The sequence below is a fragment of the Stomoxys calcitrans genome, chromosome 3 (assembly GCF_963082655.1).
Source record: "Stomoxys calcitrans chromosome 3, idStoCalc2.1, whole genome shotgun sequence".
Lineage (NCBI taxonomy): Eukaryota > Metazoa > Arthropoda > Insecta > Diptera > Muscidae > Stomoxys > Stomoxys calcitrans.
In genome coordinates, this window is record NC_081554.1 from 86,084,726 (window position 1) to 86,104,197 (window position 19,472).

The following is a 19,472-nucleotide window of genomic DNA, read 5'->3' on the forward strand; positions in this document are numbered from 1 at the left end:
TATGATTTTGTGTGTGCATGTAGCTTGGGTGTGTGTGTGTAACCAACCGCATGGTTGAGTATGTTCGTAGACATGTTGTTTTGAGAGTATACGAGCATGTGTGCGCTCTTGAGTTCGTATGTGTGTGTATGAGTGCTCGATTGTATACGGCTGTCGCTTTTGGCTTGAAATGTGTGTATGAAAACAAACCCATGCCATGCCATCCATATCAAACCAGAAAATGTTGAGCTGTTTGGCAACTTTATAAACACACATTGCCTCAGTCGTTTAGTAACTGTTGCATCCATCGTACGTTGTCATATTCTTCCAGATTGCCGTGTTCGTGTTCATTCCATACACTTACTCACTCACTCACCCATTCATTTATCCAAAGCTTTGGCTTTAGTGTTCACCGTTGAAAGCAAACTGAACACCATCCAAACGAATCAAAATATTATCGTGCGTTAACGGTTAATAAATTGTGTACAAACAACGATTTGCTTGAGTAAAAAAAAGATAAGATAGCAAAAAAGTAATTAAGAAAATCGATATTGCCAAAGTCGTTCGATTCTTAAAATAGCCGGAAAAGAAAAAAAAACAACGATTGCTTGCCGGTTCGCGCCAAAATCGAAAGTGTATTTTTTTGGGAAGCTTGCAAGGAAAAAGCTAAGAAACCAAGGCAACAAATGATAAATGATAAACAAAAGTGGCCGTTTGAGAGAAAAGAAAAATAAAGTGAGAATTAAGTGTTGAAGATTCAAAAGCAAAATAAGCATCTCCAAAAAGAGTATCCAATTGGAAATGATAAAAAAATCAAGAAATCAATAAAAATTTTGAAAATAAGAAAAAAGTTTTTTAAGAATTAAAAAAAAAATATATTTTAAAAATTAATAAAATCATTAAACAAAAAGTGTTCAAAAATCAAAAATCTTCTTAATACTTAAAAAAGAAACTCAAGTTTAACTGCATCTAATAGATCATCGTACTCTTGGACCAACAAAACTATAGAAATCATCATCATCATCATGTCTCGTATTTGCCTGGATCATCAACACATGGGTGTACGCCACCATCTCACGAAGCAGTTCTATGTGGTTTTATCTGTCTTCTTCATATTAACAGGTGAGTGAAAACAATTGCCTGCTTGTTCAAATCGATAAGTGGAACGTGGAGAGCCATTTTAAGCATACGCTGCTCTCTTTGTTTTTTTGTCGTTTGGGCAGCTTCGGCTCATTTGTTTTCAGGTTTTTGTGAGAGAATGTTTAGAATGCTTCTTGCCGATGCTATATCGATATGCGATAACCGGTATTATCTGTGGTCGTCGTCGACGTTTACAGCGACCGCGACGTCGTCGTGGATGCGCATATGAAATCACTAAACAAATATTTGTCATTGTTTGTTGAAAATAATTGATTTTGTTTTTAAGTGAATAGTAAAAAATTACAGTAAAAACTGGTATTTGCAAAATATTATAATGTGTCAACTTAGATACAAAGTAAGAATAATGAGAAAATGAATGTGGAGTGACGGTTAAATCAATAACATATGTTACACACACATCTATAGAAGATAGTTATCGATTTCGCTTGTGCGATTCATAGCAAAATGATCAAGAGTGGACTGCGCAAGACAAACTTTTCATGTCAATGAATTATTGTTTTCATTTTTAAGGCAGAGATTAAGGTGGTGACAGATACAGATGGTATGCGGATGTACCTGCCAGGAAATATTGAGAAAACTATGGGAAGGCCAACGTAGCGCTGAGTTTTTCATGTCCGCCTTTAAAGCCGAACGCCTGGGTTCAAACACTGGCGAGAACATCAGAAAAAATTGTCAACGGTGGCTTTCCCCTTCTAATGTTGGCGACATTAGTGAGGTACTACACCCAGAGGCCACCGTAGCGCAGACGTTAGCATGTCCGCCTATGACGCTGAACGCCTGGGTTCGAATTCTGGCGAGACCATCAGAGAAAATTTTCAGCGGTGGTTTTCCCCTCCTAAAACTGGCAATATTTGTGAGGTACTATGTCATGTAAAACTTCTGTCCTAAGAGGTGTCACACTGCGGCACGCAGTTTGGACTCGGCTATAAAAAGGAGGCCCCTTATCATTGAGCTTAAAAACTTGAGTCGGACTGCACTCATTGATATATGAGAAGTTTGCCTTGTTCCTTAGAGGAATGTTCATGGGCAAAATTTGCAAAAAAAAAATTTGCATTTACACCCAGAGAAAAATGCTCACTTCAATACCATGCGGTATTGATAGTAAAGCAACACCGTATGGTACAAAAACAATACCGGATGGTATGAATGAAACATAATAGGATTAGTACCGTTTGGTACTAGCCTTATTACCGAACTGGTATTTGTTTTAATACCAATCTGTTATTGGTTTTAGCACCAGACCGTTATTGGTTTTAGTATCCAACTGTTATAGATTATACCACCATCCAACAGTTAATACTAAACGTGCACATTTCAGTGTCATACCGTATTGATAGTAAAGCAACACCGCATGGTACAAAAAACAATACCGGATGGTATGAATGAAACATAATAGGATTAGTACCGTTTTGTACTAGTCTTATTACCGAATTGGTATTTGTTTTAATACCAATCTGTTATTGGTTTTAGCACCAGACCGTTATTGGTTTTAGTATCCAACTGTTATAGATTATACCACCACCTAATGAATCGAAAACCCATTAAGGAAGGGCAAAAGTCGGGCGGTGCCGACTGTATAATACCCTACACCTACCCTATAAGTACAATGTGGGAGCTATATCTAATTCTGAACCAATTTTGATGGACTTTGGTGAATGTTTTCAGATGGGATAATAACAACGGTTGACAAATGACAACAATATTGCAAATTACCCAAAATCTGCAAAATTTCAAGGGAATTGGTTAACAAACGAGCAATTTATTGCAAAATTTCTAAAAATCGGACGAACGTATTACATGGTTTGCCCCAGTTCCTTAATGGAATGTTCATGGGCAAATTTGCATTTGCATATTGTATGGGAGCTATATATCAAAATCTAAACCGATTTGAAACAAACTTCTCAGATATTTTAGTAGTTGTCGAGGAAAGCGTTGTACAAAATGTTGGAAAAATTGGTCAATAAATGCGCTTGCAGTACCTCTAGATGTGAAAACCTGGCAATATATGAGAGCTATATCTAAATCTGAACCGATTTTAATGAAAATCGAGAGTCATGAGAACATCCTTCATGCCAAATTTCGAGAGAATTCGTTAACAAATGACCATTTTATTGCATTTTTAATGCAAATCGGACGAACATATATGGAAGCTATATCTGAATCTGAACCGATTTCAAGCAAACTTTATAAATATTGTAAAAGTCGTCGATGGAAGCGTTGTACAAAGTTTTGGGAAGATTGGTCAATAAATGCGCTTGCAGCAGCTCATGAAGTGAAAATCGGGCGATATGTATATATGGGAGCCATATATAAATCTGAACCGATTTCTATGAGAATCGCCAGCAATGTCGAGAGTCATAGAAAAATCCTTCCTGCCAAATTTCGAGAGAATCGGTTAACAAACGACCATTTTATTTCATCATTACTGCAAATCGGATGAACATATATATGGGAGCTATATCTAAATATGAACCGATTTCAGTGGGCTTCGTATCTAGGCCAAAGAACATGCCTCTGCCAAATCTGAAGACGATCGAATGACAAGAATACAAATGCGACGCCGTCACTTCTTAACAGATTCCTTTGTCTGGCATTGAATTGTTGCCACATGGTATTAAAAATCTTTGCCAATGACGCGAACAAAATAATACCAGTCGGTATTGGTAAAGTAAAAAGGAGAGAAAATCGGGCGATATGATTGTGTATGAGAGCTATATTAAATCTTAACCGATTTCTTTGAGAATCGCCATCAATTGCAAAATTTCGAGAGAATCGGTTAACAAACAACCATTTATTTGCATTATTACTGCCTATCGGACGAACATATATATATGGGAGCTATATCGAAATCCGGACCGATTTCAGTAGGCTTCGTATCTAGGCCGAAGAACTTACTTGTATCAAATTTGAAGACGATCGGATGACAAGAATACAAATGTGACGCCGTCAATTCTCAATGGTTTCCTTTGTATGGTATTGAATTGATACCAAATGGTATTAAAAATCTTTGCCAATGACGCGAACAAAATAATACCAGTCGGTATTGGTAAAGTAAAAAGGAGTGAAAATCGGGCGATATGTATATATGAGAGCTATATCTAAATCTGAACCGATTTCAGTAGGCTTCGTATCTAGACCGAAGAACTTGCCTTATCAAATTTGAAGACGATCGGATGACAAAAATGCAAATGCGACACCGTCAATACTTAACAGCTTCCTTTGTCTGGCATTGAATTGATACCAAATGGTATTAAAAATCTTTGCCAATGACGCGAACAAAATAAAACCAGGCGGTATTGGTAAAGTACCGTTTTTTTTCTATCAGAGTATGCCTTGTAAAAACTTCTCCCCAAAAAGGTGTCGCACTGTGGCACGCCATAATAAGTAGGTCCCTTATCATTGAGCTTAAACTTTAATCGGACTACACTCATTGATATGTGAGAAGTTTGCCCCTGTTCCCCAATGCAATGTTCATGGGAAAATTTGCAATTACTGGAAATGGGAAGTAGGCATTGTGGGTACACCGGCTACCGAGAGTAACTTTGAAATTCTGGTCACTCTTTTGATAACTAATAAGGCTGCAAGAGGCGATCAGTTATCAGCCGAGTTATTCGTCTAGAGAACGCACACTATTTTGCATTCACAGAATTGTAAAGTATTTATAGAGTACGAGTGTTAACTGTTAGCGGTGGGTTTCTCAGAAATTCATGGCAGACCTGATGAATAGTGATTGGAATCCACCTCATTGACCAGTGATTGGTATTTACCTAATTAATCTCGAAGTATCGCATTCACTGAGAAGGCTAACAAATACATCGGTTTACTGTTGGTTTGGAATAAGACATGACTCCGAATACAGTCCACTGGCTTTACAGCATCGTGCATAGGTCAATAACTTATGCCTCGATAATATGGTGGATGGGTATGGAGAGGAAGTGCAACGTAAGGATATAAAGGATTTCAGCGAAATCGGACTATAAATGCGCCTTCTATGGGGCCAAGACTTTAAATCGAGATATCGGTGTATATGACAGCTATATCCAAACCTGGACCGATTTGGACCAAATTGAAAAAGAATTTCGAAGGGCCTTGCATAACTCACTGTCTCAAATTTCGGATAATAAATGTGGCTTTTATGGGCTTAAGACCCTTAATCGGTCTATATGGGGGCTATATCAAGATATACTCCGATATAGCCCATCTTCGAACTTAACCTGCTTATGGCCAAAAAACGAATCTGTGCAAAGTTTCAGCTCAATATCTCTATTTTTAAAGACTGTATCTTGATTTCAACTGACAGACGGACGGACATGGCTAGATCGTCTTAGATGTTTACGCTGATCAAGAATATATACACTTTATATGGTCGGAATTGGATATTCCGATGTGTTGCAAACGTAATGACAAAATGGATATACCCCCCTCCTTCGGTGGTGGGCAAAAAAAACAATACAACCAGTTTTGATGGTAAAAATTAGCATTTCATGATTTAACCAGAAACTTATGTAGCAACCCTCGTGTTTTCCAGTGGAACTAGAATCTGAGGGTATACATTAAGTTGAATGTAAGCTAAGTCCTCAGGATCAGGCCCTAAGGTCAACGAATGACAGATGGTCGCAAACGATGGGTTGTCAACATTCCAAAATTACGTGCTCTAATCTAGACTTGGAGAGTCCTACCGGCTAGAACAGATGTCTAAGTCATTGGGTCCGTCGTGACAGGTCACTCACTGTGTGGTCGGAAAACATGCTAACAGACTGAAGATTGTAAGTAACGACTTTTGCAGAAGCTGTTAGGACGTCAAGGAAGAGGAGACTATAAATAGAACATTTGCTGTGTGTGTGGCCCTCTCCGTCAGTCAGAAGGGAGTTCCACTTTAGGTTCTCATTTCTTTGAAAACTTAACTGATTTAGCGGATGAGATCATTCGCAAGTTGTTTCGCTTTAAAAGAGACCTTGATGGTTCACCGGCAAGAACTGGAAGGCATCTTACATCTCCTGTTCTACCACAATGACGAAAACGTCTAAGTGAGTCTATTGTCAGATTGCAGCTTAAATCTAACCTTACCTTATGCCACGTTCGATAAAAATGAGTGGAGTGCGGCCATTAGCGGTTACAGCTGCCACACCATCATTTGAGGGGGAAAATTAGTTCGGGTGGATGTTCGAAGTCTCTAATTCTCGTACGAGCGCTCAGTTAAGTTGACACCATAATTCAGTCAGTTGGAAATTTTTACACCCTCCACCATAGGACGGGGGTATACTCATTTCGTCATTCTGTTTGTAGCACCTCGAAATATGCGTCTAAGACCCCATAAAGTATATGTACTCTTGATCGTCATGACATTTTAAGTGGATCTAGCCATGTCCGTGCGTCTGTCCATCTGTCTGTCCGTCTGTCTGTCGAAAGCACTCTAACTTTCGAAGGAGTAAAGCTAGGCACTTGAAATTTTGCACAAATACTTTTTATTAGTTTAGGTCGGTTGGGATTGTAAATGGGCCAAAATAGGTCCATTTTTTGATATAGCTGCCATATAAACCGATGTTGGGTCTTGACTTCTTGAGCCTCTAGAGGGCGCCATTCATATCCGATTTGGCTTTAATTTTGCACGTGGTGTTTGGTATCACATGAAACAACTGCGCAAAGTAAGGTTGAAATTGGTTCAAAACCTGGTATAGATGCCGTATAAACCGATCTGGGATCTTGACTTCTTGAACCGCTATAGAGCGCAATTCTCATCCGATTTGGTTGAAATTTAGCATGAGGTGTTTTTTATGTCTTCCAACAACTGTGCTAAGTATGGCTGAAATCGCTTCATAACCTGATAAAGCTGCCATATAAACCGATCTGGGATCTTGACTTCTTGAGCCTCTAGAGGGCGAATTCTCATCAGATCTGGCAGAAATTTTGTACAGCGAATTTTCCCATGACCTTCAACATGACACGTATATATGAAGGTATGGTCTGAATCGATCTGTAGCTTGATACAGCTCCAATATAAACCGATTCGGACCCTTCTTGGAAGTCATAACAGAAGTCTTTGTGCGAAATCGTAGTAAAATTGCGCGCACTGCTTTCGACAGATGGACGGACATTGCTAGATCGAATAAAAATATAATGAAGACCAAAAATATATACAATTTATGGGGTTCTATATTAATATTTCTAGGCGCTACGAACAGAATGACGAAGTTAGTACACCCTATCATTTAGTAGAGCGTATAATTAAAGCTTCTAGTGTAAAAAAGGTTTAATCAATTTTAACCAAAATCGCATAAAAAGTTCAAATGTTAAATCGAAGGTTTTTTTCATTTGGAAGCTAAACCAAACTCTCATCTAAGGCTATTCAGATGCCCGTTTTCCAGCACATGGATTCTGGTTTGCCTCGCTACATACGATTGGTAATATGTTAAAATATATCGGCTTACACTTATAAACATTTGCAAATGTTTTTTGTCTACAACATTTCAATTACCATCCATTTGTGTTTCTTATGTTTTTTACAGCGAATAATTTTAATTTCCAAAGTCGATGGAGAATCAGCTTCAATTGATCTCAAGAAAAAACTCGCCATCACCAGCACAATGGTGGCCTTGTTGTCTATTTAAATCGCTTTTGCACGTTTTTCCTCATACATAGAAATCCATGTTTAAGAATAGAAATACGAATTTTTCTTTGTTTTAGTATGGGCAATTTTATCAACAAAAGAGCGAAGTTGAAAATGTTGGTCTAATGACAGACATTGACTTCAGCTTACTTTAGCGTTTGCTATTTCCTTTGTTTGGTAGCTATATTCTATGATCATGCTTATGATTGCAAATGCCAATTTGCCCATGAACATTCTATTAAGGATACAAGTTTAAGCTCAGTGATAATGGACGTTCTTTTTATTGTCGAGTACGAATGGCTTGTCGAAGAGCGACACCACTTCGTAGAGAAGTTAACACGTTACCTATGAAGTTAACACAGAGTCGCCAGCACTTGCAGAAGAAACCATCACTGACAATTCGTTTTGATGTTCTCACTGGGATTTAAAGCCAAGCGTTCAGCGTCAAAGGCGGACAAACTAATGACTCTGAGCAACAGTTGTTCCATTTTTTTACACACCACCGAAGGATGGGGGTATATTCATTTGTCATTCCATTTGCAACACATCGAAATATCCATTTCCGACCCTATAAAGTATATATATTCTTGATCAGCGATAAAATGTAAGACGATCTAGCCATGTCCGTCCGTCTGTCTGTTGAAATCACGCTACAGTCTTTAAAAATAGAGATGATGAGCTGAAGCTTTGCCCAGATTCTTTTTTTGTCCATAAGCAGGTTAAGTTCGAAGATGGCTATATAGAACTATATCTTCATATAGCCCCCATATAGACCCATCCGCCGATTTAGGGTCTTAGTCCCATAAAAGCTACATTTATTATCCGATTTTGCTGAAATTTTAGACAGTGAGTTAAGTAAAGCCCCTGGACATATTTCTGCAATATGGCCGAGATCGGTCCAGATTTAGATATAGCTGCCATATAGACCGATTTCTCGATTTAAGGTTTTGTTCCCATAAGAGGCGCATTTACTGTCGGATGTCGCCGAAATTTGAGACAGTGAGTTGTGTTAGGCCACTCGACATCTTTCTTCAATTTGGCGTAAATCAGTTCAGATTTGGATATAGCTGCCATATAGGTTAAGGTTAAGGTTTCAGGACCACAAAAAGGGCATTTATTGTCCGATTTCGCCGAAATTTGGGGCAGAGAGTTGTCAACCTGTTGAGTCGACGATTACTTCGATGCTTATTCTACTTACAACAAGGAAAAAATATGAGATGCTCATTTGGCTTTCGTTAAGTAGCGCTCGTAAAGAATTAGAAGATGATAAGAGAAAAAAGTAAAAGCGGCCGTGTCGAATCTTATAAACCCTCTACCATGGATTGCATTTATCTAGTTGTTTGCCCGGTAGCTCTTTAATAAAAATTGTGCCCTCTAAAGGCTCAAGAAGTCAAATTAGGAGGTCAGTTTATATGGGAGCTATGTCTAAATATGGACCGTTATGGCCCATTTAAAATCTCAACTGACCTACCCTACAAGGTGGTATTTGTGCAAAATTTCAAGCGCCTAGCTTTACTCCTTCGAAAGTAAGAGGGCTTTCCACGGACGGACAGACGAGCGGACATGGCTAGATCGACTTAAAATGTCATGACGATCACGAATATATGTACTTTATGGGGTATTAGATAAATATTTCGAGGTTTTACAAACGGAATGACGAAATTAGTATACCCCCATCCCATGATGGAGGTTATAATGAAGTGACGATTTCGACTTAAACAGTGTTTCAGTCGAAATCCATAGCCAAATTCATGTCGTGACAGCTATAGTACAACACATCGTCTTTCGGTGTTGTCGTGGCGGTGCAGAACCCACTTATCACAAAAATTTCTTTCTAGGAGATGTCACGACATATACCTATTGATCCCCATTTTGTTAATTTTTATACCCTCCACCATAGGATAGGGGTATACTAATTTCGTCATCCTGTTTGTAACACCTCGAAATATACGTCTAATACCCCATAAAGTATATATTGGGTTGCCCAAAAAGTAATTGCGGATTTTTTAAAAGAAAGTAAATGCATTTTTAATAAAACTTAGAATGAACTTTATTCAAATATACTTTTTTTTTCTAAAGCAAGCTAAAAGTAACAGCTGATAACTGACAGAAGAAAGAATGCAATTACAGAGTCACAAGCTGTGAAAAAATTTGTCACGCCGACTGTATGAAAAATCCGCAAATTACTTTTTGGGCAACCCAATATATTCCTGATTGCCATAACATTCTAAGTCGATCTAACCATGTCCGTCCATCTGTCTCTCGAAAGCACGCTAACTTTCGAAGGAGTAAAGCTAGGCGTTTGAAATTTTGCACAAATACTCTTTAATACTGTAGGTCGGTTGGGGTTATAAATGGGCCAAATCGGTCCATGTTTTGATATAGCTGCCATATAAACCGATCTTGGGTTTTGACTTATTGAGCCAATTCTCGTCCGATTTGACTGGAATTTTGCACGCGGTGTTTTGGTATCACTTCCAACAACTGTGTTAAATATGGTTCAAATCGGTACATAGCCTGGTATATCTGCCACATAACTCGATCTGGGGTCTTGACTCTTTCAGCTTTTACAGGGCGCGATTCTCATCCGATTTGGCTGTAATTTTGCTCGTGGTGTTTTGGTATCACTTCCAACAACTGTGCTTAATATGGTTCAAATCGGTACATAACCTGGTATAGCAGCCATATGAACCGATCTGGGGTCTTGGCTCTTTCAGCTTGTACAGGGCGAAATTCTCATCCGATTTGGCTGTAATTTTGCACGTAGTGTTTTGGTATCACTTAGCTGCCATATAAACCAATCTTTGGTCTTGACTTTTTGAGCTTCTATAGAGCGCAATTCTCGTCCAATTTGACTGAAATTATGCACGTAGTGTTTTGGTATCACTTCCAACAACTCTGTTAAGTATGATTTAAATCGGTTTATAATCTAGTAAAGCTGTTATATAAACCGATCTTGGATCTTGACTTCTTGAGCCAATAGAGCGCGCAATTCTCATTCGATTTGGCTGAAATTTTGTACGAGGTGTTTTGTTGTGACTTACAATTTCTGTTTTTAGTATGGCGTAAATCGGTACATAACCTGATATAGCTGCCATATAAATCGATCTGGGGTCTCGACGTCATTAGCCTCTAGAGGGCGCAATTCTCATCCGATTTGGCAGAAATTTTGTACAACGGCTTCTTTCATGACTTCAACATACGCGTCCAATATGGTCTGAATCGATCAATAGCTTGATACAGCTCCCATATAAAGTGATCTCACGATTTTGCTTCCTGAGCCCCTACAAGGCGCCATTCTTATCCGAATGAACTAAAATTTTACACAATAACTTCAAAAATGTTCAGCATTCATTTATGGTCCGAATCGGACTATATCTTGATATAGCTCCACTAACATAACAGTTCTTATTCTTTGTTTGCCTTAAAAGATATGCCGCGCATAGAACTCGACAAATGCAATCCATGGTGGAGGGTATATAAGATTCGGCCCGGCCGCACTTAGCACGCTCTTACTTGTTTATGTTATTCTCGTAACAATTCTGTATCTCGATTTGGGGGCCAAAAGTGCTTATAAATTATATAAATAAAGGGTGATTTTTTTGAGGTTAGGATTTTCATGCATTAGTATTTGACAGATCACGTGGGATTTCAGACATGGTGTCAAAGAGAAAGATGCTCAGTATGCTTTGCCATTTCATCGTGAATAGACTTACTAACGAGCAACGCTTGCAAATCATTGAATTTTATTACCAAAATCAGTGTTCGGTTCGAAATGTGTTCAAATTTTGACAAATTTTGTTCAGCGATGAGGCTCATTTCTGGTTGAATGGCTACGTAAATAAGCAAAATTGCCGCATTTGGAGTGAAGAGCAACCAGAAGCCGTTCAAGAACTGCCCATGCATCCCGAAAAATGCGCTGTTTGGTGTGGTTTGTACGCTGGTGGAATCATTGGACCGTATTTTTTCAAAGATGCTGTTGGACGCAACGTTACGGTGAATGAACACATTTCGAACCAAACACTGATTTTGGTAATAAAATTCAATGATTTGCAAGCGTTGCTCGTTAGTAAGTCTATTCATGATGAAATGTCAAAGCATACTGAGCATCTTTCTCTTTGACACCATGTCTGAAATCCCACGTGATCTGTCAAATACTAATGCATGAAAATCCTAACCTCAAAAAAATCACCCTTTATATAAAATTTTGAGATAAACCAGCGAAGCCATCATCTCCAAATAATGTTTCCTATCTTCAGACAAACATCTATCTCCTCCACCTTTGCCCAAGGTGGAGCTTTCAACAATAATTCCTTTATCAATTCTACCTGTTTTTCTCTACTCTTATGACTCTTTATGAAAATTCTTCTTAAGATAAGTCGCAGCATCGTCTCCCTCCTAAAGAAATGTTATCACAATTAATTAATTGTTTGGAGTTTTGTCTTCAATCCCTTTTTTTTGACTGATTTTTTATATCATGCCTAAATGTGAAGAGATTCTACGATTTATTCAATTTTCATTTTTGGTTTCCAGCAGCAACAAAATCTATTCAAAATGAATTTTGGTACCCAAGCGTTAAGCTAACAATGGCACTGAGCCATACCCCGCTTGAATCTCCCACAGTGCGCTGACTGAACACATAGTGCGCAGACTCGCCAACGTTCTTACCTATTTCTTGCATTGTTCGTTCTTTCGCTGTTGTTGTTGTTGTAGATTTGGCTCCTCGTTACCTTTTGTGGTGGCGCACATGACGAACTACACTTCAACTTGTTTTTCTTTTTGTTTTGTCAGTTTCTCTTCTTTGTTCATTCGTTGGCTGTTCTCTCTTTTTCACACATATTCAGTTATCTTGGTTTATTTTATTGTGCAGCTTCTTTCCCCCTCGCCATACATCGGTATCGTGCTGCTTTTGTATATTTTTAACCCGTTTCTTTGTACAAACTATTTCAAATTGAAATAACGTTTTATTTTCTTGGCCTTCTTTTGTGTTGCTCTGCATCCACTCCCCTGGTTCGCTCTACACCTTTAAAGTCATGGTTTGAGTTTACAATATGCTGGCTTTTTGTGTTCTGTCACTGCTGCTTCGCTTTTGCCTTATATCGTGTCTCTTTAGTAGTGACCAGTGAGGTTGCCTCCTCTAAGCCTGGTCTAAAACACCATTTAAAATTATATGGCTTTAACACTCTCTTGGGTTGCTGCTGTAGTGATTCTTGGCAACTGTTACGAGTTGCTTTTGGAGCTGTGCTTAGCTGTGCACCTTTTTTGTATGTGAATTCTTGGTATTGAAAAGTTTTTAGCGCTTTTTTCTTTCGTTTGTTCTTTTTTCCTTCTTTTGCTTTTCTTTTTAAACCGATTTTTCGTTCTTATGGCCACGACAACAGGGAAAATCATGCATAAATGCAAGGAAAACGCTGGAAAAAAAGAAGAAAATTAGATCATGGCTAAGCTACTGGTTTTTAATTTCCATAAAGTTGTTGTTCAACTTCCCAACTAGATCTGCAAGTAAGCTGAGCATGCAGCAAACAAAAAAAAAAACAGAAGTATTACTCATAGCCAAAAGAAAACAGAAAGTCTTACAGCTTGCTAAGAAATAGAAAACAAAAACATGAAAGAAAAACTAGTCTAACAAAGCTGTTAATTTTTTTCTCAATTTTTTCAGAAGAACAATGAAAGGTGTTGTTCAGCAAGAAAGCAAAAAACAAGAAAATAATGATACAAAAGTGGTAATAAAAAGGTAATCTGCTCCAATTTCACAACCAGTCCAAGTCCAGAGGTCATATGATAATTTCAAAGAAATCCCCACAAATACTATTTTATAGCAAATGAACAAAGAGTGTCTTTCAGATTTGTGAAACAAGTCAAAAGATTATGGTATAATAAATTATTTTCGTTAATACACATTAAACAAGTAAAAATGTGTTAAGGATACTCACCACCACAGTTTCAGCAAAATCAGGCTATAAATCCGCTTTTTATGGATTACCACCATATATTGGCAGATCGGTCTATATGGCAGCTTATATCCAAATATAGTCTGATATGGATCCTATTCCGGTCCGATGTCGTCAGGCTTAAAACAACTCACTATTTATGCACATATAAAAATAATTTTTTAAAAACAACAACTTTGGTCGAAAAAAAACGACGACGAAAAATGTTAATTTTTCTACAACAATTTATGTTGAATCTCAACGATCCAAAGAACAAATTTGTTGTTAAAATGCACTCTTTGCAAGCCAACATATAACAACAACAACAATATATCCATAAGCTAGGCAAAAACCCATCTAAGCAGCCAACGCATGTACTTTGCTTCTGGTGGTGGTGTTTATGTTTTCTTTGTTCAGCTTGCACTGCTTTGTCTTGTTCGTTTTACTGCTGCTCTCGGGTTTTCCTCTGTCGCTCTGTACTATTACCCTTAAAAACAAACATCGAACAATAAATGCGCCTTTTATGGGCTCAAAACGTTAAATCGAGAGATCGGTCTATATGGCAATATATACAAATCTGGACCGATCTGGGCCAAATTGAAGAAGGATGTCGTAGGGCCTAACACAACTCACTGTTCCAAATTTCAGCAAAATCGGATAATAAATGTGGCTTTTATGGGCCTAAGAACCTAAATCGACGGATCGGTCTATATGACAGCTATATCCAAATCTGAACCGATCTGGGCCAAATTGAAGAGGGATGTCGTAGGGCCTAACACAACTCACTGTCCGAAATTTCAGCAAAATCGGACAATAAGTGCGACTTTTATGGGCCTAAGACCCTAAATCGGCGGATCGGTCTGTATGGCAGCTATATCCATATCTAGACCGATCTGTGCCATATTGCAGAAGTATGTCGAGGGGCTTAACTAAACTCACTGTCCCTGTCTATATGGCAGCTATATCCAAATCTGGACCAATCTCGGGAAAATTCAAGAAGGATGTCGAGGAGCCTAATACAACTCACTGTCCCAAATTTCAGTAAAATCGGAAATTAAATGTGTCTTTTATGGGCCTAAGACCCTAAATCGGCAGATGGGTCTATATGGGGGCTATATCAAGATATAGTTGGATATAGCTCATCTACGAACTTAACCTGCTTAGGGACAGAAAAAGAATCTGAGCAAAGTTTCAGCTCAATGTCTCTATTTTAAAAGACTGTAGCTTGATTTCAACAGACAGACGGACGGACATGCCTAGATCGTCTTAGATTTTTACGCTGATCAAGAATATATATACTTTATAGGGTCGGAAATAAATATTTTGATGAGTTGCAAACGCAATGACAAAATGAATATACCCCCATCCTTCGGTGGTGGGTATATCAAGTAATAAGGGGCATACCCATCACTCATCCACATTTCGTCAAAATCCGTCGAAAAATGAACCATTTATATCAAAAGATAGTCCGATGAGTACCAAACCCGGCAAGCGGCACAGTCTTCGATTGCAGAACCCTAGTATTTCCATCTGGAAGATAACGTTGCACGGATGGATCAAAGCAAGAGGACAGGGTGGGCCTGGGGGTCTACATTGAGAATCTTCGTTGCCGGTGATTTCAAGCTTAAGGTCGATTACATAGTTTCACCGCTCCTTCTTTTTAAGGCTTGGGCATACATTATGCGCGTAATATCGTAGCTATGTCTCACAGAGTTGCAGCACGTAGGATAACGCGCAGACTTTCGAACTTTTAAATAGATTGTAGGTTTTGTACAATTTCTCTACTCACGGTGCTTACTCGGGCGCCACTAACATTTGGAACTTTGAATTGTTGTTTTCTAAAATTGTTCATCGCTTTGTTCTTCGATTTTAAGCTGTAGGATATCAAAAAGTTAAGGTACCACTTAAAATTGGCTGATTCCTGCTTCGATGAGTTTTTGCTTCTAAAAACTTTGTTTTGGTTATGTGCTTTAATGGAGTAAGCGCGATTGTATTTATTCAACATTTCTTTGATATAAGGGAGAAAAAGATGTAGGACTCATATTCTGTGGTTTTCCAAAAATTTTGCCGTTAGGAAGAAATATCCGATAACAGAAAGATGCTAATAGACTTCCACAGGATAGGAGTCTAAGGGTGAAAACATAGTGCGCGCTGAAAGTCGAGCCGAGATTGTCAATGCGATAAAGATTGTCAATGCGATAAAACCGGTTACATACAAGACAAGGCAAATAAGGCTTTGCTACAGACGGATTTTCCACATAGTAAAAATCTAAGTGACAAGTACAGAGAGTTTGAGTGTGATGAGGATATGACAAGAACTGTTGGCATGGAATAGTGGTGTTAACCAAGAAATTCGAAGATTAATCCTTGGTTATGGTATAAAGTTCACCATACAGGAAAAATGAGGTTAATATGGATTTAACCTGTCTACATGGTAAATCCATCGGCCTGACCAACAGAGGCCGATGGATAGCCAGATGATCTACACCCTTCGTTCTATATTTGCCCTGCCTGGAAGTAAGAAAACAATAATATATGAGTATAGAACAGAGTCGAAAATGAGGCTTTAGAACAAGTTAATCTCCTATGAACCAGATGATCGCCCAACGCCATCGCCCTAATGGAAAACAGTTCACGAACCAAAAAAAAAAAACAATGGCACCTGCCACCAAGCTGCCGAGTTGTTGGCACTGCCATGCGTTTTGAAGGGCTTTATCAAGTCTTTGCCGATCTGCCTATTGAGGGACTTGAGTCCATTAAAGGAGCATTTATTCCCCGATTTCGATGAATGTTGGGTGTCCCTTTGACACCCATGCCAAGTTAAAATCGGATAATATTTGAATTGAATTGAATTCAGCTGCCATATAGACCGATCTCCCAAACTAAAAACTTACAGCCCATAAAAGGCGCATTAATTAGAGTATTTCGCTGAGATTTGGTACGTTGAGCTCTGTTGTGCCCTCCTTCTTCCTTGGTCTATTAAAGGCCTTTCATCCACCATGGCGCAGAGGCGAACATGCGCCTATGACGCCGGCGGTGATGTTCCAGGCGTGAACATCAGAAAACTTTTCAGAGGTGGTTTTCCTCTTACTAATGCTGGCTACATTTGTAAGGTATCCTGCCATGGTAAAACTTCTCCACCAAGTGGTGTCGTTACGCGGCACGCCGTTCGGACTCGGCAATGAAAAGGAGGCCCCTTATCATTGAGCTTAAACATTAATCGGACTGCTCTCATTGATATGAGAGAAGTATCCCCTGTTCCTTAATGGAATGTTAATGGGAAATTTAGTACCCATAAATTTTATTTGTTTTATGAGAACTTGTTACCCAATTTTACTGATATTTTTAACAGTGTATTGTATAACACTCTATGTAGAGCGATCTCCAAATTTGCGGTCTTTAACCCATATAGGGCGCTCCGGTAGCCGAGTTGGTAGCGTGCTTGGATTACCAGTGCAGGGGTCGTGGGTTCGATTCCCGCCAGAATCCTTGGTCTGTCGCTACTGTGGTATCACAATGGATACCTAACCTAACCCATATAACGCACACTTATTACCCAATTTCGCTGAAATTCGGAGGCCAGTTTTGTCAAAAATCGTCAAAAAGAAATAAGACGAATTTTCGTAACAAAGCTTTAATACTATCTCTGTAGTTATATGGAGTCGAAGTATGTTTTCTTGGGAAAACGGTAATAGCCATATCCGCCTACGACGCTGAACACCTGGGTTCGATTTCCCTCAGTAATGCTGGTAACATTTGTATTATTCTCAGCCATATACAATTTCTCTAGGAGAAGATATGGCTTAGCGTTCAACTGTCATTGATATGGAGAAGCCTTCCAGTTGTTCCTGGATATTCGTGGGTAAATTTGCATTTTTATCTTCCTTCATCCCAAAAACAAAAATCCTCAAAACAGTTTTTCACAATCTTTGATTTAACCGACTTTGTTTTCCTTCACAAGTACCTATGCAATCCTTTCGCCCAACTTCATTCATATTAAAAATACTTTCAAATTAGACGCTCCATAATTTACCTCATAGTCTAGTTGTGGGTAGCAGCTCGCTTTCCTTCCCAATTCCTCAAGCGGTACAAAGGAAGACCTCAATTCGTAATACTTCCTCGTCCGTTGTATATTTTCTTTTGAGAAATGTCACGCATTAAGCCTCGTCTTCCTTTTATTCCGCATGGCAGTCATCACCGCATCATCTTTAAATCCCCCAGAGATGCACAGTAAGAATACCCATGTGGTGGATGCTCGCAAATATCGAACGAGCTCTATGTAAATGCCATAAGGATGCTCTTCTAACCACACCGAATCTACGGTGAACGTAAACTATTTTTTAGGACACGGCGAAAATGAACAGTTTTTTCGTATACTAAGGACGAAATAAAAACCAATATCAACAGCGACAAACTGCAGTTGTAACAAGCGACGTAGGTAGGTAGCCGTCAAGTGTCGGTGCAATGGCAGCAAACTTCTCGAGCTTCGCTTAGGAGCTGAAATGGCTACAAAACGTGCAACGACTTCTACACATGGTCATAGGTACGATGGGTGGCGGGGGTCTGGCGGTTGATGGTAGGTATTCAATAACGCCATGCTATTCCTGGATTTAGTTCATTGCACCCCTACCTCATTTTGGCTTGAAGTGATGGTTGCAAATATGGAAGAAAAAAAAAGGTTTTTTGAACTTAGTTTTTTTGCTTGCAAACCCTGGTTTTTGTTGTTGTTGTTGCTATATTTTCAGTTTGTTTTTGTTAATAATGTTTTTGTTGTTTTTTTTTTTTTTTTGTTACTGCTCTCCTCCATGGAGCTGATATAGCTCATGGCGCTAAAGTTGCTTTTGTATGTAAGCGTCATCAGATTGCATACATATTTTTGCTGTTGCTATTTGTTGATTGCAACATAGTTAAATACTTGCATGCAGACACTGAATGTGTGAAACTGTTGCAAGGTATCTTCCACACATTGCACGGTGGTGTAAAATTTTTGTCGCTGGTGATGGAACGTATCACTTCCCAAACCACCTGGGCCTTGTCTCAGTTCACCAGCTCGTTTATTCTCTCCTACAATAGGGTCGTTGCCAATATGCAACCCATAGAACCAGCTCACGCCTCATACGAGCGGTCATCGTAAAAGCCGCCCACACTGCAAAGAACCACTCACTGGAAAGGGTTCAATGATCCCTTAAACGATTGGTGCCAAGTAGCGATTATTCATGACCACCTCGTCGGTCGCTTCGTTCCCCAATACCCTTGGAATGCCTCGAAACCCAGTAGAGGCTGATAACCCTCTCTATAGTACGAAGAATCTCCTTATAACAAGTCTTGACCTTACATGGTCCGACGCCAGAGCATTTAGCGCCGCCTGGCTGTCCACATTTATCGTGGCAATCTGATCGGGCCACTGCTCCCGCATCGACATCGTTTCTACCACCTGCTGAACCGCAAAAATCTCTGCTTAAAATACGCTTTACCCATCCATAAGAGTATAAGATTCCCTGATTGCAAGAAATGCAGTAAAGACTCCTACCTCGAAGTCACCATCCAATTTAGACCCATACATGTACCCAGATAGTCAGGGGAAGTGCGGGGTTCCCTCAGCCTAGTGATCCCTTTTTGGGAAAACGACGTGCACCCCGTCTCCATCCCCTCTTCATCTCCGAGCCGATCTGAATAATGTCCAAAGTTTGAGGAGCGCCAGACTCCTTCAGTCTTGGGACAAAAGGACGGTCGTAGCCTCAGACCCGAAATACAGGCTCTAAGGCCTTAGATTGCAAATGACATTCAGCGCCTTT

General features: G+C 39.2%; 1 protein-coding gene across 7 annotated transcripts in view; it reads left to right on the forward strand.

The window, feature by feature from the left end:
• The first annotated feature begins 250 nt into the window (after positions 1–250).
• LOC106091635 (fasciclin-3) overlaps positions 251–19,472 on the forward strand; it is a 572,844-nt gene continuing 553,622 nt past the window's right edge. For 4 of the 7 annotated variants that reach the window (XM_059366095.1, XM_059366096.1, XM_059366099.1 and 1 more), the window contains exon 1: positions 251–1,101. In XM_059366095.1, coding sequence (XP_059222078.1) covers positions 1,005–1,101 — 97 coding nt within the window. In that variant the 5' untranslated portion in view covers positions 251–1,004. The remainder of the gene's footprint in view (positions 1,102–19,472) is intronic. The other 3 variants (XM_059366101.1, XM_059366102.1, XM_059366100.1) reach the window with 2 other exon arrangements.